The 17,274-nt window shown below is 35.4% G+C and overlaps 2 protein-coding genes across 2 annotated transcripts; one reads left to right on the forward strand and one right to left on the reverse strand.

Moving 5' to 3' along the window:
• The first annotated feature begins 10,230 nt into the window (after positions 1-10,230).
• On the forward strand, positions 10,231-11,360 carry LOC118439193 (hepatitis A virus cellular receptor 1-like). Its single transcript, XM_035860291.1, has 5 exons — positions 10,231-10,336; positions 10,395-10,595; positions 10,660-10,779; positions 10,838-10,929; positions 11,022-11,360. The coding sequence occupies exons 1-5, from the start codon at positions 10,318-10,320 to the stop codon at positions 11,238-11,240; spliced, it is 651 nt and encodes a 216-aa protein (XP_035716184.1). The 5' UTR covers positions 10,231-10,317; the 3' UTR covers positions 11,241-11,360.
• LOC110860350 (mitotic checkpoint serine/threonine-protein kinase BUB1 beta) lies at positions 11,361-13,864 on the reverse strand. Its single transcript, XM_022109391.2, has 4 exons — positions 13,727-13,864; positions 13,248-13,490; positions 11,783-12,229; positions 11,361-11,713 (listed from the first exon to the last, which is right to left on the reverse strand). Exons 1-4 carry the CDS (start codon positions 13,763-13,765, stop codon positions 11,507-11,509), a joined length of 936 nt encoding a protein of 311 aa, XP_021965083.1. The 5' UTR covers positions 13,766-13,864; the 3' UTR covers positions 11,361-11,506.
• Between the last annotated feature and the right edge of the window lie 3,410 nt (positions 13,865-17,274).

The following is a 17,274-nucleotide window of genomic DNA, read 5'->3' on the forward strand; positions in this document are numbered from 1 at the left end:
AAACATTTCCCACCTCTGGCAAGGTCCAGACTGCCAAAGTCATCCTATTCCCTGCGAAAATATCGGAAACAGCCACGTTCGCTCCATCATTAATGGCGTAACGTAAATCAAGCCCAAATCGTCCAACGATTTAACCCACAATTTTCTCTTGACACTTAGGCCGGATTTAAAATTTTCATCCGAAGGAGTTTCATCCAAAACGGCAAACGTATCTTGTAGTTTTCTTCTACCTCTGCTGGAGTCAAACGTGGGGGAATTTGCAGGCTGAACCCAAACCAGGTAGCTCTGAAGAGTCATAATATATATTGTTCTAACCTTTAGCTCGTAAAGAAATCTGTGCAACTTGTCCAGGTTGGGGTTATTGAGCGCTTCATCAACCATGTCAATAGTCGATGACATTAATCCACGACTTCCACTAATCGTCCCGGTTGTGATTATTTGTAAATTTAATTCCAGCAGCTCATTTCCGTCTCTGGGAAGTTCGGGTGGCAATGTAGTGATCAGGGAGGACAATAGCGACCCTTGATAAAACTCTGTCCCAATAAAGAAGAAGAAGCAAGGTGATATAAATATGAAAATCTTAGAGCGTGGCAACATTTTCATAATACAAAAGGCGTTAGGACATGGTTTTGACGAATTCATATTTTAATTGCGGGATGGTTTTTAGTTGTAGAGATTTCTAACATTTTTTATGTGAAAGCCCATGTCTCAAACTATAGGTAAGCATATCTGGCTTCCGATTTTATGTACTCTGCGAAATGAGGAAAGGTCAAATTTGGAGAGGTGTCCTTTTTTAGTTTTCCAAACCAGTGTTCTTATAAAATGGCGTTGAACAAAATATTTTTTTCTGAGGTCCTGGTGCAAAAATCGTCTTTGCGACTATTTTTAAGGGACTTAGCATGCTTTTCACTATATAAAACCACTTTTGTATCATGCTTATCTTTTAAGTCCCTTTTGTAGTCTAGCTTCATACTTGTCTTAATGGAATGCTCTCTTGAACGCAACTCCTCGACTTTAAAGGCCCCCACATTTTAGGACTTTGATGCTAAAAATCCCTAACGTTGTTTTTATCCAAGGTACATATAGTATATTGCACTGTAAATATTTTTGATTAAATTTTGATAAGTGGTTACACCCCACGAAATGAGTTTTCATCAAACCCAATAAAATTTTTGGAAAAGTTTCCGTCGTCATCAAGGTTGAACTTCAAAAATAATTTAACTAACCAAAACTTGGTAATTTTATTATTTTGTCACCTGCACCTTGTAGGTAAAATAGTTCTGTAGCAGGGGACACAAAAACGTTATTAAAATTTATTTTCAACAAAATTTGACCATTAATTTTCCAAATTAGTTTACGAGTTTTTTATGATTCCCCGTCAGCTGATTAGCTTGGGTCCTTCTCCAAGACTGTTTACTCAAAATCTTAACTATTTTGTTTAATATTACTCAGGACACTTCCAGCTTTACCCTCAATCTTCATTTGACCCAGTGGGTCTGCATTCAAGGTCAGCAGGTCGATTTTCCCGTGCACGGTCCGATTTATCACTTTTCATGGAAAAATTTCATTGACAATGGAAGGCCAACGTTATGTAATTCATTGTGGATTCTTTTATTATTACATGCAATGATTATCTAGGGTTATAATATTAAGAATAATTCACCTCTGACCTCTTAGGTTATTATGCTATACGAGTACTTAAGTTTGGAAAGTGTTTTTACGGCACCCTCCAACTCTGAGGACACTGGAGGTGTCATTTTTGAAGCTATCACCTTAAAATTTTGGAAATACCTTTTTGAGAGTATTATCTTGCAGTCTACCAAAAATCACTTCAAAATTCTACTCCCTGCCAGAGATATTCACCCGCGAATTCGTCAAAACCATCACCCAACGCCTTTTGTATCACTTGTCCCGCCATACTGCCCGATAAGGCAGGCGTACGTCCAAAATACACCTGTGCCAAGTCTATATATACATGATTCTAATTTTGTAATTGCCACGATGGCAGCTACAGCAAGTACCGCGGCCATAATTCCGATCCATGTTAGTTCTAGACACATTTAAAGTAAAGTTTTGTTTTACATATCTCTCGCCCTCCTCACTAGTACCACTAGAAAACGTATTCAAAGATATAGACTCGCATAATGAAGTATGCTTTGTGATAGGAGACCTAAATGCAAGAGTAGGGAGTTTCCAAAATCCAAATTATTCCGATGAACTTGAATGGAAATCTCTAGATAATAAAATCAACAAAAGAGGCAGAGACCTGTGCAAAATACTTGAAGAAGGTGATTATGTTATTCTAAATGGTTCGGTACTGTCTGATAGACCAGGAAATATTACCTTCTGAAATAGAAATGGAAGCAGTGTCATTGATTTATGCATTGTATCTAGCAAAATGACAAATTATGTTGATCTGAAAGTTCTTGACTGTGAGGGATCAGCCCACTTCAGAATTTTAATTAGTATAAATGAAATCATGATTCCAACCAGAATATTTCAACACGAAAGAATAATATGGGACAACCTAAAGTTGGACTCATTTCAAGATAACTTAGACAACCTCCTATCTTATCATGATTCAAGTAGTATTAACATTCGGGAAGTAACTAATTTAATGTATCAATCAGCATTGGACACTAAAATGATACGTGTAATTAAGTCAGCCAGCAGACCTAATTTCGGCCCTGTCTGGTTCGACGAAAAATGTAAAAAAGAGAAAAAATGTGCCCAGCATCTCTTACAAATTTATCGCAGAAATAAGACTGCCACCAATCTAACAAATTACCTCAACGCAAAGCGCTCATATAAAAACCTTATAATCGCTAAAAAGTTAAAATTCATGAATAAGTTGGACAGCTCTCTTGCAAATGTCAAAAATTCTAGAGAGTTTTATAAAGCTTTATAGTATTACAGACCAAAACGAATGCCACAGCATAGTAGCAATGAAACTGCAGGTGTGGACAAAATTAAAAACTTTTATGCACAAAAATACGACCATAACTTAACTGTTGTACCATTATCATCCACAGAAATTAGAAACCACTATTTAGATCAGCCTTTCTCTCTTTTCGAGTTGACTGCTACAGTTAAGAAATTAGCAAAAAATAAAGCCCCAGGTCCAGACATGATACCAAATGAGCTTCTGAAAGCTTTATCTGATGACCAAAAAGCATTACTATTAGATTGCATAAACTCACTTTGGAGCAGTAATGATAGTAGTCCACCCGAGTGGTCAGAAATTACAATCGTACCCATTTTCAAAAAAGGCAACCCTTCAGACCCGGCCAATTATAGGCCCATTTCTCTTGTTAATACGTCATTAAAGTTGTTAACAGCTCTCATGACAACTCGGCTGAATGTATGGTGTGAGCAGAACAATATTGTATCTGATTAATATTGTATCTGATGGGAGCGTACAGAAAAGGGCGAGGTTGTCAAGACCATGTTTTCATGCTAAAATCCGCTTTAGAAACTCATTTAAGCACTAAAAATTGTAAGGTTTATGCCTTATTCGTCGATTTATCTTCTGCCTTTGATACAATAATATGGGAGAAGCTGTGGTTTAAATTGGAGAAAGTCGAGCTCAGCACAAAATTCATTAATGTTATTAAAATGATTTATTCCAATGCAAAAGCAAAAGTAAGAACACGAGAAGGTGAAAGTGAATTTTTCCCAATAAAAAAATCTGTCCTTCAGGGAGAAACGCTCTCACCAAAATTGTTCACAATTTTTATGGATGACCTTGTAAAAATATTAGAAAATGTCCAAATCCCAGGCTTGAAAGTGTTAATGAGAGAAATTCATGCTCTACTATATGCTGATGATATTGTTTTGCTTGCCACAAATTGTTTTGATTTGCAATCGAAGATTTATATTATCCAACAATATTTCCACGATAATGAGCTAACTGTAAATTTAGCAAAGACAAAAGTTATTATTTTTAAGATAAATAGATACAAACTTGTTAAGCCAAAATTATTCTGGTGTGAAAATGAAATTGAAATAGTCAACAAATATGTGTATCTCGGAGTCCCTTTTTACGAAAACTGTAATTTCTTACAAACAGGAAAAGATTTTATTAAGAAGGCAGAGGGTGCAGAAAAACAATTACACTCACTACTTTATAGAGGCAAAATTAAAACCCTTGACAGTAGAATAACGCTTTTTAATTCTCCCGTTAAATCTGTATTACTATATTGCTCACCGGTATGGGGTATAAGTATGATGGATAAACTGGTCACTTTCCAAAATAAATTTATGAGGAAAATTTTCATGCTTCCAAATAAGACACCTAATTGGTTTCTCAGACTCGAATCAGATTATAACTCTATTGAAATATCTGTTGTCAAAAATATTCTTAGATTCTGGAATAAAATCATCACAACTCCGCAGCATAGTTTACTACGACAATGTTATGAAGCTTTAAAAGTTAAATCGAAAAAGCCAAATATAAAGCACAATTGGTATAAGCAATTAGAATTACTCCTATCGAAATGGGAATGTGAAACTCTACTCGAAAGCATACCGGAATATTATGATGAAAATGGTTGTCCTGACCTTCTTTTAAAAATTAATAATTGTATACAATTAATTAAGGACAAAAGTGTTGAACATGATATACTGAGAATGCAGAATAGCACGTCTATGCCTCTCTATTATTTTACAAAAACTCATAAAAGACGAGAACCCTTCCTTAACGCAGAGATACCATGGAATGTAATTCGATTAGTAGTACAATGCAGGGCAAACTTGTCTCAATTTACGTGTTGTAAAAGTAGTGTGAAATTAGCAAGCATGGAAAATTTTTATGATCCAATGATAGAGTTACTTTCTCAAAAAATTGTAATAGAAGAGAGGAAGAGAACCTTTTTCATGTCATGTGTCAATGTGAAAAATATTCTGTATCAAGAGCAAGATTTTTACATAAGCATAAGATACCAGTAACCACTAAAGAGTACGCACTATTCTTCACCGAGCTGGATGAATCAAAAATTATGGATATCTACCTGTTCTTTAAATCTGTAATAGAATCGCGAGAAAATACTGTAACCTGATCAGTTTCAAGTTGTCACTCAACACGATAAATAAATAAATGTAAGGAAAATAGTTTAAACAATAAGTAGGCTAAACATTAATATTAATATTAATATACATAGGTTAAATAGGATAAATAGTATTACTCTAGGCTAAGACTCAAATGTCTCAAATGTCTCATACAATATATTCCACAATTGTGATTGTAAAGGCTAACGCCATATCAATCTTGAAATAAATATCTATCTATATCTAATTCCGATCCATATAGGAACATCGAACGGGACGAGAAATGTTTCGAATGATTCGACAAGTGATGACGGCTTAAGCGAAATTGCCGTCAAACTAGTCCGAATAATTTTCATACCGTAAATAAATAAAAATTTCTTTGGTCGGGAATTTCCAGGAAAAACGTATGAATGCAGGATTTTCGATGACAATACGATGTAGTGACAAATTACATGTACACGTCGTGACTTTTTATCAACCCAGGTTTGAGATTCTGTGAAATTCTAAAGTTTGCCTAAAGTTAATTGGAGACAGGCGATGGTCAGTGGAATGGGTTTGTTAGAATAGTAGAGACGAACGCATCTGCTTGCTTCTATGGGATGATGTGGCCCCTGTCCGGTTGAAACTCTCATTTCATTTAACTTGTGGTTGTAGAATTCCCATTCCTTAAACGAGTTAGTGTGGTAATGCTTTATCCAACGTAGCGGGTAAGACCCACATGGGTGCCAGAAAACGTACATATCTACCTGGGTTTGGTCACTGAGACCTAGCACGAACAATTTAGATATCATTTGGATCAATGAAGGTGCCAGTGGGATAATAGTGGTAGCCCTTGCTTTACTGTCAATGAAAAAAATAAGGCTTGGATTTTCTCCGCAAAACGACATTTGAAACTGAATTTGGTAAAAACTTGCAGTTGAAAGCCATTGTGGAATGGCTGGAATTATGAAGAAAATTTCTTGCCTGTAACGTGGGCTTCTATTTGGGTCCGTGTAGGATGCATTGTTGCAGCTATTGTATTGTCTAGAATTGTTAAGGACAAAATTAGACATGTAGTGAATTTTTTTTAGGCCGAGAGTTGTCATCTAGGAGATTGTAAAATAGGGTGTGTTCCCAGACCGCTTGATGCACTTGGTCAAGATCAACTAGAATGTTGAATATTGAGTTTTGCGGAACCAAATTTGATGGGTTAAATTGTACTTGTAGGTTGCCACAGACGAACGCGAAATAAAGTATGTGGAGGGAAAGGTTGCCCAACATATTGCCAGTGGATCGTTTGTTGAAGTACGGGAAAATAAAGATTGTTCAATTAACCAGACCCTACACAACAGCTTTATACTTGTATCCGACTAGACACGATAAAAGTATAAGATGATATCTATAAGTAAAATGTCGTTTAAAGAGTTTACATACTTTTAAGACAGTTAGAAATTGAAGAGCTAGATCACGTTCGGATTTTGACAGAATTTGAGAATTGTTAAAAATAAATATGCATACTGGATAACAAGACGAGATCCCAATTCGGGATTTTAACTTTTTAAATGTTAATTGAGTTGTGTCATATGTAAATGACACTATTGTTTAATCTACAGGTTTTTATTTCCAGCAAAACAAATCATGTGAGCTAATGTTTTTCCCAAAATAATAGAATCGACTGATGACAGCTTTTGAGCAACCTTGCATCCAGATTCAATGTATGTATGTAGGAGGTACTGAAAAACTCTACAAAATTTGTCGTTCGTCCATTGGTCGAGAAAAGCAGAGCTATTAGCAAGTTAACCCATCCACCTACGTGTCTGGATTACGAAAATGTGCAAAGGTCGACACTTTCCCATACGACGCCGATAGAATTTTACGCCCTACTACCGCTGACCTTATAAATATATATTCGATTTCAAAATTGGATACCAAACCGACGCTCCAGAAAAGCAATAAGACTGCCGCTGTCGCAGAAAATATGTAGGTATGCGTCGACCTCTGTTGGCTTTAAGTACCCAACATGTTATCAATAAATTAAATATTTATAAAGCCTTACGACGTTAGTAAGACTAGTTTTTATAATGCATTCATAACGATGAACCCCAAGTCACGGAATCTTATTTTTCCCGCCTACATTCGTGTTCAGATCCTGTATAACATATTCAGAAAAATATTGATCAAGTATTAATCAACATTTAGACGAATGCTACCAAACCCGTAACCTTACTGGTTATGAATTGCAGCCGAAACCCCAAAATAATCCAATTGATGGATGAATGTGTAATCAACTGAACAAAACATCCTGCCCGAGTTCCTGATCATTTTTGCATAAAATATTTATCTGTGTATGTAGGCCGTGCTGAGAAACTTTATCCATTTTTTTCCTGTGATTGCCTAAGAAATGCAGAAACTTGGAAGTTTTTAGAAATTAACCCGTTAACGTATCAGACTTCTGAAACGTAAGTACATATGTATAATACATAGATTGATTACTTCGCTTAAAACACCCATTACCCACATACAACATATGTAAGTATGTATCTCGAAAATTCAATGTTCCCAAAAGCTTCAGACCGTTATACAAAACAATTTTTATAATACATACCTATAATATATATGTTACATATATGTATGTACATTATCAATAAATAAGTACGCCACTAATACACTTTTAGAAATGGGTTAATTGGGTGAACCCAATTAATTGGGTGAACCCAATTAATTGGGTGAACTTATCCACAATTCCACTCAATTTTCATGAAACTCAGATAAGCTCTCGCCCGGGGGGAGACGGGCTTATACGCTAGTATGTACTAAGGCCGGTAATGATTGGCAATGATTCGACACCAGTTGCGTAAGAATGTATGTATATATGTGTCTGTAGGTTTTTACCATAGATATGTAGTTTACACAGATCCCCGATTTCAAATCACTCCAATATTAAAAACTTGGCAAACTTATTGAGTGAAACTAAATCCTGCTCCAACTACTACGAAATAAAAATTTGGGGCAAAGTGACAACAAAGTCCATAATGCTTTATACCAAAATGATACCCAAATCGTCGTCCATGTTGAGACACTTTTTTCAGTAGCTCCACCATCTATGTCACTACATACATATGTCACTATGTATCTGTGGTTTTTACGGACCGGTATAATTTTAATACCAAGCTGGACCAACCTTAATACCGGGAAGTGTGCATATATATGTCTATGTAAATATAAATATATATATATATATCTGTGAGCATACCCGTGAAAGCGTACCGTTGGGTCGTTTTTTAATAAACAGACCGACTTGCATAGACTGCGTATAAGATGGCATCCTGCATTTAAGCGAGGGTACTCCCATCGCGCTCCAGTGGTCGTTGACAATATCGGCATTACGGTAAGGAAAACACTACGAAGAACTACATGCCTGGATCATTGTTTCTGAAGGTAAGGTGGCATTGTATGCGGGTTTTTAAGTTTGAATTGTTATTTTTCTTCGGAAAAAATCGCCATTTTCTAGACCCCCTCCCTCCCTTTACCATATTATTATGTCACATAGGGACGACATCATTTGAACCATTGGCTCCCCGTCCCCTTCTTTTGTGACATAATTTATGAATGGTCCTTAAGGCTAAAAATTACGAAAATTATAAAATTGTAAAATAAAGTGATAAAACATCAATGGCAATGTGATGTTTTTTATTGTTTATTAGTCTACGTCCACGGGATCGATGCCGCAAGAAATCGGGTTGATGCTTGGGGGGAAAGAATTTGGTGAAATGCACTAAGAAATTAATTACAATTGTTACAAAAATGGAAAAATCTCAAGCTTAATAATTCGTGTGGAGTTTGAGGGTTTATTTCTGTGTATGATTATGCATACATACATATTTCACTAGTTTAAAAATCTAATTTGACTTAAAAGTATTGGTCGTAATTCGGAAATTATTTACAATTGGTAAAAAATTAATTAATGCTGAACAATAAATTTAGCGGAAAGTATGTAGCGTTCTTGTTAAAATTAAATTGAAATAATGACGTTCTGCATAACAAAATCATAAAATTGGGGCAATTTCCATACGTACATATGCAGGTACCGTTGTAATTAATCTCTAAAGAAAGATAACTTTTGTACACTGCGTGTGTATTGAAAATCAATGAAAACCTAGTAAAACAAAATAAAATTTAATACTTAAACCCGCTATACAACCCCTGGGTTGTTATTTTTTAAATAAAACTCTGGATTTTTCCGAGCCCTGCTCTGAAGTAATGCATTTTTTGTGGATGATCATACTTCGTAAATGTGAAATATTTATTACCTCAGGAGAGCAACTTATCCCAGATTAATCAATAAAAATTGCTCTGAACTTGACTTTGGACTTTAGCATGCATACATTTACAGATATGCTCTCCATAGTTATGTAAATCAGTCACGCCACGAGAGTAAGGACATTATAGCAACCCTCGCTCATTTTCTATTTATAGATTTTATAGCGAATGCATGCAACTTTTAGCATGCAAATTTTATGCATGCATTTTTTGCATGGAGTTTTGCGATTCTGGGGGCTGACCCCCCCCAGGGGTTGCAGATAACCCCAGCGCAGTGACCGCGGCGCCGTGACCTTTGACCTGTCAAGCGTATTTATTATAATATGAGCGTTACATGGTGAGTATGTATGTCAAGATGAAAAAACCACACATTGATATTTTACTACAATGATGAAATGTGCATAATAATGGGTGTTAAGTTTCACAGTTTAATAGCTTAATTAAATGTACATGGCTTGCAAAAGCTGGTCAACATCATTTGACATTCCAAGCGAATTACGCCCAGTTTTATTCTAAAGAAATTTACTTTAAGATATTTATTATTCCACATACAATGAATTGATTATTGCTTAATTTTATTGATACACACAAAGTGACAATGAATTTGCTTATATTAATTTGTGTTGTGCTGCAGACCGTAAATTCGTATGCGGAATGTTATCGTCATGATAGTTGTGTGCAATGCATTCAAATTGTGGGTTGCGTTTATGGAGTAACAAGTTCAAGTGCTCGGAAATGTTTTCATCGTGACGAGATTCCGGTTGGAATTTTGGCAACCTTTCGAAATCCAACTGCATGTAAAAGAATTTACAGGTTTGGTACGTTCATTTTCATGTTTTCACTTTATACTGAGAACAAAGTGTTTCTTTACTGAATAAATAAGTTGTTTTTTAATTTTTAGCAAATACCCAGACGAGTGCATTTGATAACCATTCTAAAAGTGGAAACAATATCATTGTTAAAGAAGAGATAATGCACAATGTTTTAACAGGTATGCACTGCCATTTTTCGCAATTTATTCCATTATTTTAACATTTTGACATTCTTAGAGCGGGTTTCAACCTCCACCACAACTGAAAATCAATTGTATACTTCAACATTACCTACTTTCACGACTTTGCCAACGACCAAAATAGTGACGACCAATTTTTATTTGCCGGAAACCTTACACCCCACACAACCAAGTGTTGATCACGAGCAAGACAATACAGAGTCCACAACGGAGACAATAATAAACACTGCTGTCGCCGGTATTGTACACATTTTTTTTGTTACGTAATCTCGGTTTTTCATTCATAAATAAAACCATCACAGAAAAACTGGCAATCGAGACTACAATCCTACCAATGGTGGAATCAACTACGCATTTCTCTGAGATAATTCATCGGCCCACTGATCCATTCCTGTTGCTGAATACGAGCATTACAATTGGGGGTATGCACACCATAGTTAAAAAAATAACACGTAAAGTTTATTAAAATTTTATTTATAGAAACCAATAATACTGCGAATTGGAATAATGGTTCCAACCATAGTGGAAGTTTCACCTCTTCCGTCCCGACAACTACCAATTTAACGATTTCGGTATTTATTAGTGTTTATATGCAACCAATCCCAATACCGTCTAAAGCCACGAGAACAAATTCGTATGCAATTCTTATTGTGTCACTTCTTAGACTTTTCCAGTTGTAGCAGCAAGAAAACGGAAAATGTGGAGCACCTATGACAAAATTGGATTATATGCATGCAGAATTACTAAATTACTTAAGAAGAATAATTTCTTTCATGATCGAGATCTTTCTACTATTAATAATATCATATCGAGGAAATTTGATTATGTATTATGTGATTCGTTACTCAGCGGAAAGCCAATATTTTATGCCAAAAACATTTAAATATATGCAACAAGTTAATTAAGCAAATGCATTTGCAGAGTGTTGGATTTAGAGGAAGTTCTAGCAATAAATAATTATGATAATTTTATTACAATAAATGCATGAAATTTTTTCGATTTATTTTTTTATTTGCTCATTTCCATCAAATCATTTGTTTTTATTTTCAATCATCAACTTAAAATGATTATAAATCACTACTAAAATCACTACTAAATTCTACATGTATATATGAACTCTACAAATGACTCATTTCGATAAAATCACTACTAAATTACTACTTTTTTTATTTTTCGTTCGTTTACTGGCGGGGGCGTTTGTGGGGGTGGATGCTTGGACTGCTGCTTGGACTGTATGGCTTCCTGTGCCTCCTTTATTGCTTCAGACACAACTGACGAGGTCAGAGGCTGAACCGTCAGCATCTTATTCGGAGCTGAAGACAGTTGTTTTAGACACGTTGTAAGGAAGAGAGTATCCTAAAAAAACAAGCATGCTTTGCAACAAAATCGTAATTATAAGTACGAAAAAAAATTGGAAACACTTACCTTTGATGCGTCATGTAGCCTATTAACCAGGCCCATAGCATTGAGATGTTGTAATTTTTTAAATATATTCAAATTTGTCCTAAATTTGAGTTTTAACAAGTCTAATTCCTTTGCCAATTTTGTTCTTTCTTCTTGAGTATTTTCCATTTGCTTTAATTTTTCCTCCAGACTTGAGATTTCTTCTTGGTCCTTTTTTCTCTCTTCATCCAAGTACTGTAATTCTTCAGTGTGCTCTTCATCAATTGTTTCCATCTCGTCCTCAAGGTGGGCTGCTCTTCTGCATTCTGCTGCAAGAGCTTTCTCAAGAAATTCCACCTTTTTGTGGACCTCTATCCATCGGGAGTAATCCGCATTGGAGCGTCCAGACGGGTCGACGATAGAGTCGAGTTTGGATATTAATTCTTCAATGACGGACGTGAAATTCTTGATGTCTGCTTCGGCAGGCATCTGTAAAATTATTAAATAAATTATTGTTTCATATTATTTCATACTACTGATATATGTATTAGTAAAATTTCTCATGGGTAACATGTCTATTTCGCGAGTGCACGTGATAGCAAGAATTAAAATATTCGTGATTTCCTATAAACGGCGGAATATATATTCCAACATGTTTTGAGTTTTTTGGAGTAAAACTCGAAAAATTCACTGTTTTAACATAGGTCGATATAGGGAAAATTCTCAAAATTTGTGAAGATAAATATCCATAAAAATCAACTTTTCACCATCTAGTTTTCTAAAAAAATACCGAAGAAATACTCTTATTTTTGAGAAATTCTTATGCCAGGATAATTTATGAGGTACATACATATGTGTATTTTGTCCTTCATTGAAAATAATATGATCCCCATATGGGAGCGTCCATAAATCACGTGATCGATTAGAGGGGGGGAGGGGGTCTGAAATTTGTCACGAATTATCACGGGGGGGGTAGATGGTCAGATGTCACGTGACATGAGTAAAGTTTTTTGCCAATAAATGTCATGAGAGTTTATATCGTGCGTGTGGTATGATACCACACGCACGTTATATAAATTTGATTTTCATTTTGCATATTTATAAACTTGCTTCGACCTAAATTGTTATGTCTGCCTGGCGTATTAAATAGTTATTTACACATGTGTGTAATGTAGCTCTAATTTGATTAATGATTTAAAAAATATTGTTATTCCGGACATGATTTAATTTGAGCATCATCTCGTGTCACGTGACAGGTGGGGGGGGGGTAGCGAAATTATCACCACCGGTCACCAAGGGGGGGGAGGGGGTCAAAATTGTCCAAAAATCGATCACGTGATTTATGGACGCTCCCTATGGGTTTACAACGCCACCAGGTAGATAAAACTATTACACAAATATGTGCATTTCGTCCTCAACAAAAATAAAATACTACACACATGTATGTACTTCGTCCTTAAGAAGTTAATGTAATTAAAAATACATGTAAATTAATATACACACGTACCCTTTCAGATGTCGTAAGGTTAGGATCCCGGACATCAGAATTAACCGCTTGTCCTTCAGTTGCCTCCAACGGAGACTGCATGATAATCTCAATCTGATGCGGTGGGGGTGGTGCATCCTCAATCTCCTCTAGTCGCACCTGATGTAACTCCCTATTGTAAACTATGAGGGAATGTTGACCGGTGGTATTAGTCAACATTATCGCCAGATCGTTTACTGGGATGATGATACGTTCGGCTTCCATCTGTTTTCCAGGATGGAAATTATGATTAAACATTAATGACTAAAAACCAACATTGCAGATATGGCCCGAGCCAGATGTAGAATTTTTACAATTTTACATGGGATTCTTTCATGAGAAACCATTTGTAGCGTCAATGAGCTTTGTATTGAAATTTAAACAGACCATCAGACAGACACGACGGTTCCATAAGCTCCGACTCGGGGAAATAATAATATATATCACAGAAATTTGCTTACCACTTCAACTGATTCTGTTCCCATATCCAAAGGACACATGATTTGATGGGTAATTTGAACACAATGAACTTATTCTGATCAAATTGAAAGTGATCTGAATTGCGACTGGGCGATGACATTATATTTGTGGAGCCTTTTATCAACTTAGCAATGCAATGAAAGTAAGGAACAGATACATACATGCCCAAAAAGCATTTACAATTTTTTTATTTAAATTTCGGTTTCCTACTAACTGCTAACAAATAGATAACTATATTTATAACATTAGCAAGTATTACCTAAAATCCAGACTAATAAATTACTTTTTAATAAAAATACGTAACCGAATTGCTAAATATTTGTAAGTTTACAAGGATAGTCAATGAAAAACATGTAATGTGTATATGCGTACACAAGTTTATTTTCTTACAATTTTACATTTAAATTAAAGTTACTTAATTTAGATCTCATCAAGTATAAACAAATCCATACACAAATGTGAGTGTATAACTACTTTATATGTCAGACTAATAAATATCTATTTAATAAAAATATCAACTACGTTTCTTAAATTCCTTAATCGCTTTCTTCACCATTTGGCTTCGTGTCAAAATAGACTTGATATTCTTTCAGTGTTGCTAAAAATTCCTTGCACAATCCGCATCTCAGAGTTAAACTCCGTCCACATCCAGCAGACGATTGATTTTGTTTTGGCATAATCAACCGTAAACTTCTTACTCCTTCTAATGTAATAAATTGTCTTATACCAATATAGCCGGAGGGGATATAGTCCGTATGAGATTTATCCCAAAACTCGGGTTGGCGATAGTCTGTAATTTTGCCAAAAGGAGATTTTTTTAACTTTAGAGGGATTTCTGTCTGTTTCAGCGATTTAAATTCGTCATACTGCCTTTGAATAATTTTAATTAAATGAGGCAATTCCATTCCACTGACTTTCATAAATGTCGGGGTTATTTCGGGATTCATATTATTATCATTGTCTTTGCAGAAATGCACGTACCATATATAATTAAATTTATTAAAATATGGTCTCACTTTTATATCTCCAATAATCTTTGCATTGACATAGAACGATAATGTTCTGTAATCTTCATCGTATTCAGATGAAATATAGGATTTTTTCTTCTGCTCACTCGTGCGCTGTTTCTTTACAGATTTTGCAATATCGTTAAAAGTGATACGCTTTGTAACTACCTCCTCTTCATCCGTAGTCTCATCGGATGAAATAATTACTCTTCGTTTGAGCTGTTTTCTTGCCAACTTTTTATCAATTACTCCTGGAGAATGTGTAACTTCACTTTCCTCTTCCTCAGGATTCTGCTCAGGAATTTCTTCACTATTCTCCACTTCACTAAAAGCTTGAGAATCTTGCATTTTGCTTTTAAAATTTACAATTTTATTTTTAAAATATTGTGTAAGGTCGATCTCCTGCTTCAAAATTGGTTGCCCTTTATTCTTTTTTATCATTGCACTGAATGCCAATTCTCGCCTTATATATCCAGTTTTCCTGGATTTTATACTGGACACACCCCTTTAAATTATTTATGTTAAATCAAGTTTGCGAATGTTATTTTTAGATTCAAATCTTTCTCTGCTCACATCCTCAGACAAATTTATTTGGGTGTGGTTTATGTAAGCATGGGTGATAGAGTTTTTATACATGAAAAACGTCACATTCCAGACAAATTAATTTGGGTGTGGTTCACGTAAGCAGACGTGATAGTATTTTTATACATGAACAACGTCACATTCCCAGACAAATTTATTTGGGTGTGGTTTACGTAAGAAAAGATGCTATTTTTATGCTATTCTGTTCCGCAGTTCCCATTGTGGTTTATATAATCAGACTTGCTACTTTTATATAAGAATTAGAAACAAAACATGCACATACAAATCTAGTTGAGTGTGATACACTACACTGCATTATTTTCGTACGCATTGGCCCAATATAAAGTGACTCGATAAAAAGTGAAAGTGCAATCATGGCCAGTTTGTTGCGTCATACAATTTGTCCCTCTGAAATCCTACAGCAATATTCAATTTCTCAGCTCCAGCAATTTTTTAAGAATAAGCAATCCGAGCAATTTGTGTTTGAAAAAGTTCATCCCGATTTTACTCCGAATGAGGAGCAACAACAAGTTTTAAAATATATTGATGTATCACTGTCAAATAATGTTTTAATTAGGACATACCTTACAGGATTAAGTGGCAGTGGAAAAACTGAGACAATCAAAAGCATAGTCAAAATATTCAGAAATCATAATATCACCCCCTTATTCTGCTCAGCGTTTGGCAAAATATCATCCGAGATTGGCGGACAAACAATACATTCACTCCTTCCAATCGGTTATTATAAAAATTCCAATTATGCAAAACTTGCAAAGAAAATTAAGAGAAGTCCACAGCTTGTAAATAATTTTAAAAAGTATTCAGCTATTATTATTGATGAAATAAGTTGTTGTAATGCCTCCGTATTTCACTACCTAAATCTTGTTTTACAGGTTGCAAAACTTTGCAAAACAAGCTTTGGTGGTTTGCATGTGGTGGTGAGCGGCGACATTCTTCAATTGAATTGTGTTTGTGCCACGTCACTAACGTCTCATTCAAAAAACGTGCCCCCTTTTGCTAAAGAAGGAATAAAATTATTTCGCACATTTCATCCCGTATTTGTCCTTCAAGTCAACCAGAGGCAGAATGGAGATGAAGCCTTTCAAGAATTGTTGATGCGATTGAGGCGAAAAGAAGTTACACAAGCCGACGTTGATTTATTAAATTCTCGCAGAGAATCGGTTTTGTCTAATGAGGAATTGACAAGATTTGATAAAGGATTATTCATCTTCCCCAGGAATATTTTCACAAGGTTAAAAAACCAGGCATCGTTGAAGCAGTTGGGAAATCCTATTATTAGCTTGAGACATTTTCCTGAAGAGCCAAAACTTGAAGATTATGATTGTGACGAAATTTCTATCGGATGTAGAGTAAAAGTGAAACGAAATTTTGACGTTGCAAACCGACTAGTGTCTGGAAGTGTAGGTACTGTTGAAGGCATAATATATGACCCTGACCTCCCTGACCTCCCATTACCAAGCGTTATTCTACTATCTGTCCCCAGGTATCGTGGAAATACAATTAATGGCCTTATTCCTATACCTCTGTTGAAACAATATGTAAAGGATTACGCAACCAATGAGTGTGTAAAAATTAATTATTTTCCCTTGACCCTAAATTATGCGTCATCCGTCCACTCATCGCAGGGAGTTACATTACCATGCTGTTCTGTACTTTTGGATGATGATTAAATGTGCTCAGGGATTAGTTATGTCGCCTTATCAAGAGTTCGTGCCTTATCCGACTTGATATTGGATAAAGAGGTCAGCTTAAAGCGATTTCAAAGTCGAAAGTTTTTTCAGGGGTTTGGAAATATTTTGAAAGAATACAAGAGGCTGAACATTACACATTTAATTTTTGGACCCAAGCCATTACAAAACCATTACTACTCGAGGGATTTTGACGATGAGTCAGAAAAAATTGCCTGATCCATTCAGGCC

This window comes from Folsomia candida, unplaced genomic scaffold, assembly GCF_002217175.1.
Source record: "Folsomia candida strain VU population unplaced genomic scaffold, ASM221717v1 Fcan01_Sc031, whole genome shotgun sequence".
Lineage (NCBI taxonomy): Eukaryota > Metazoa > Arthropoda > Collembola > Entomobryomorpha > Isotomidae > Folsomia > Folsomia candida.

What these genes read in the sequence shown, in the direction of transcription:
- LOC110860350 (XM_022109391.2), bottom strand. Translation starts at nt 13,765, where the DNA reads ATGTGTCCTTTGGATATGGGAACAGAATCAGTTGAAGTG. An exon ending in GAACAGAATCAGTTGAAGTG is followed by an intron (nt 13,491 to 13,726) that starts GTAAGCAAATTT and finishes CCTGGAAAACAG; the next exon opens with ATGGAAGCCGAACGTATCAT. An exon ending in ACCTTACGACATCTGAAAGG is followed by an intron (nt 12,230 to 13,247) that starts GTACGTGTGTAT and finishes ATAATTTTACAG; the next exon opens with ATGCCTGCCGAAGCAGACAT.
- LOC118439193 (XM_035860291.1), top strand. An exon ending in AATAAACACTGCTGTCGCCG is followed by an intron (nt 10,596 to 10,659) that starts GTATTGTACACA and finishes AAACCATCACAG; the next exon opens with AAAAACTGGCAATCGAGACT. An exon ending in CTACCAATTTAACGATTTCG is followed by an intron (nt 10,930 to 11,021) that starts GTATTTATTAGT and finishes GTCACTTCTTAG; the next exon opens with ACTTTTCCAGTTGTAGCAGC.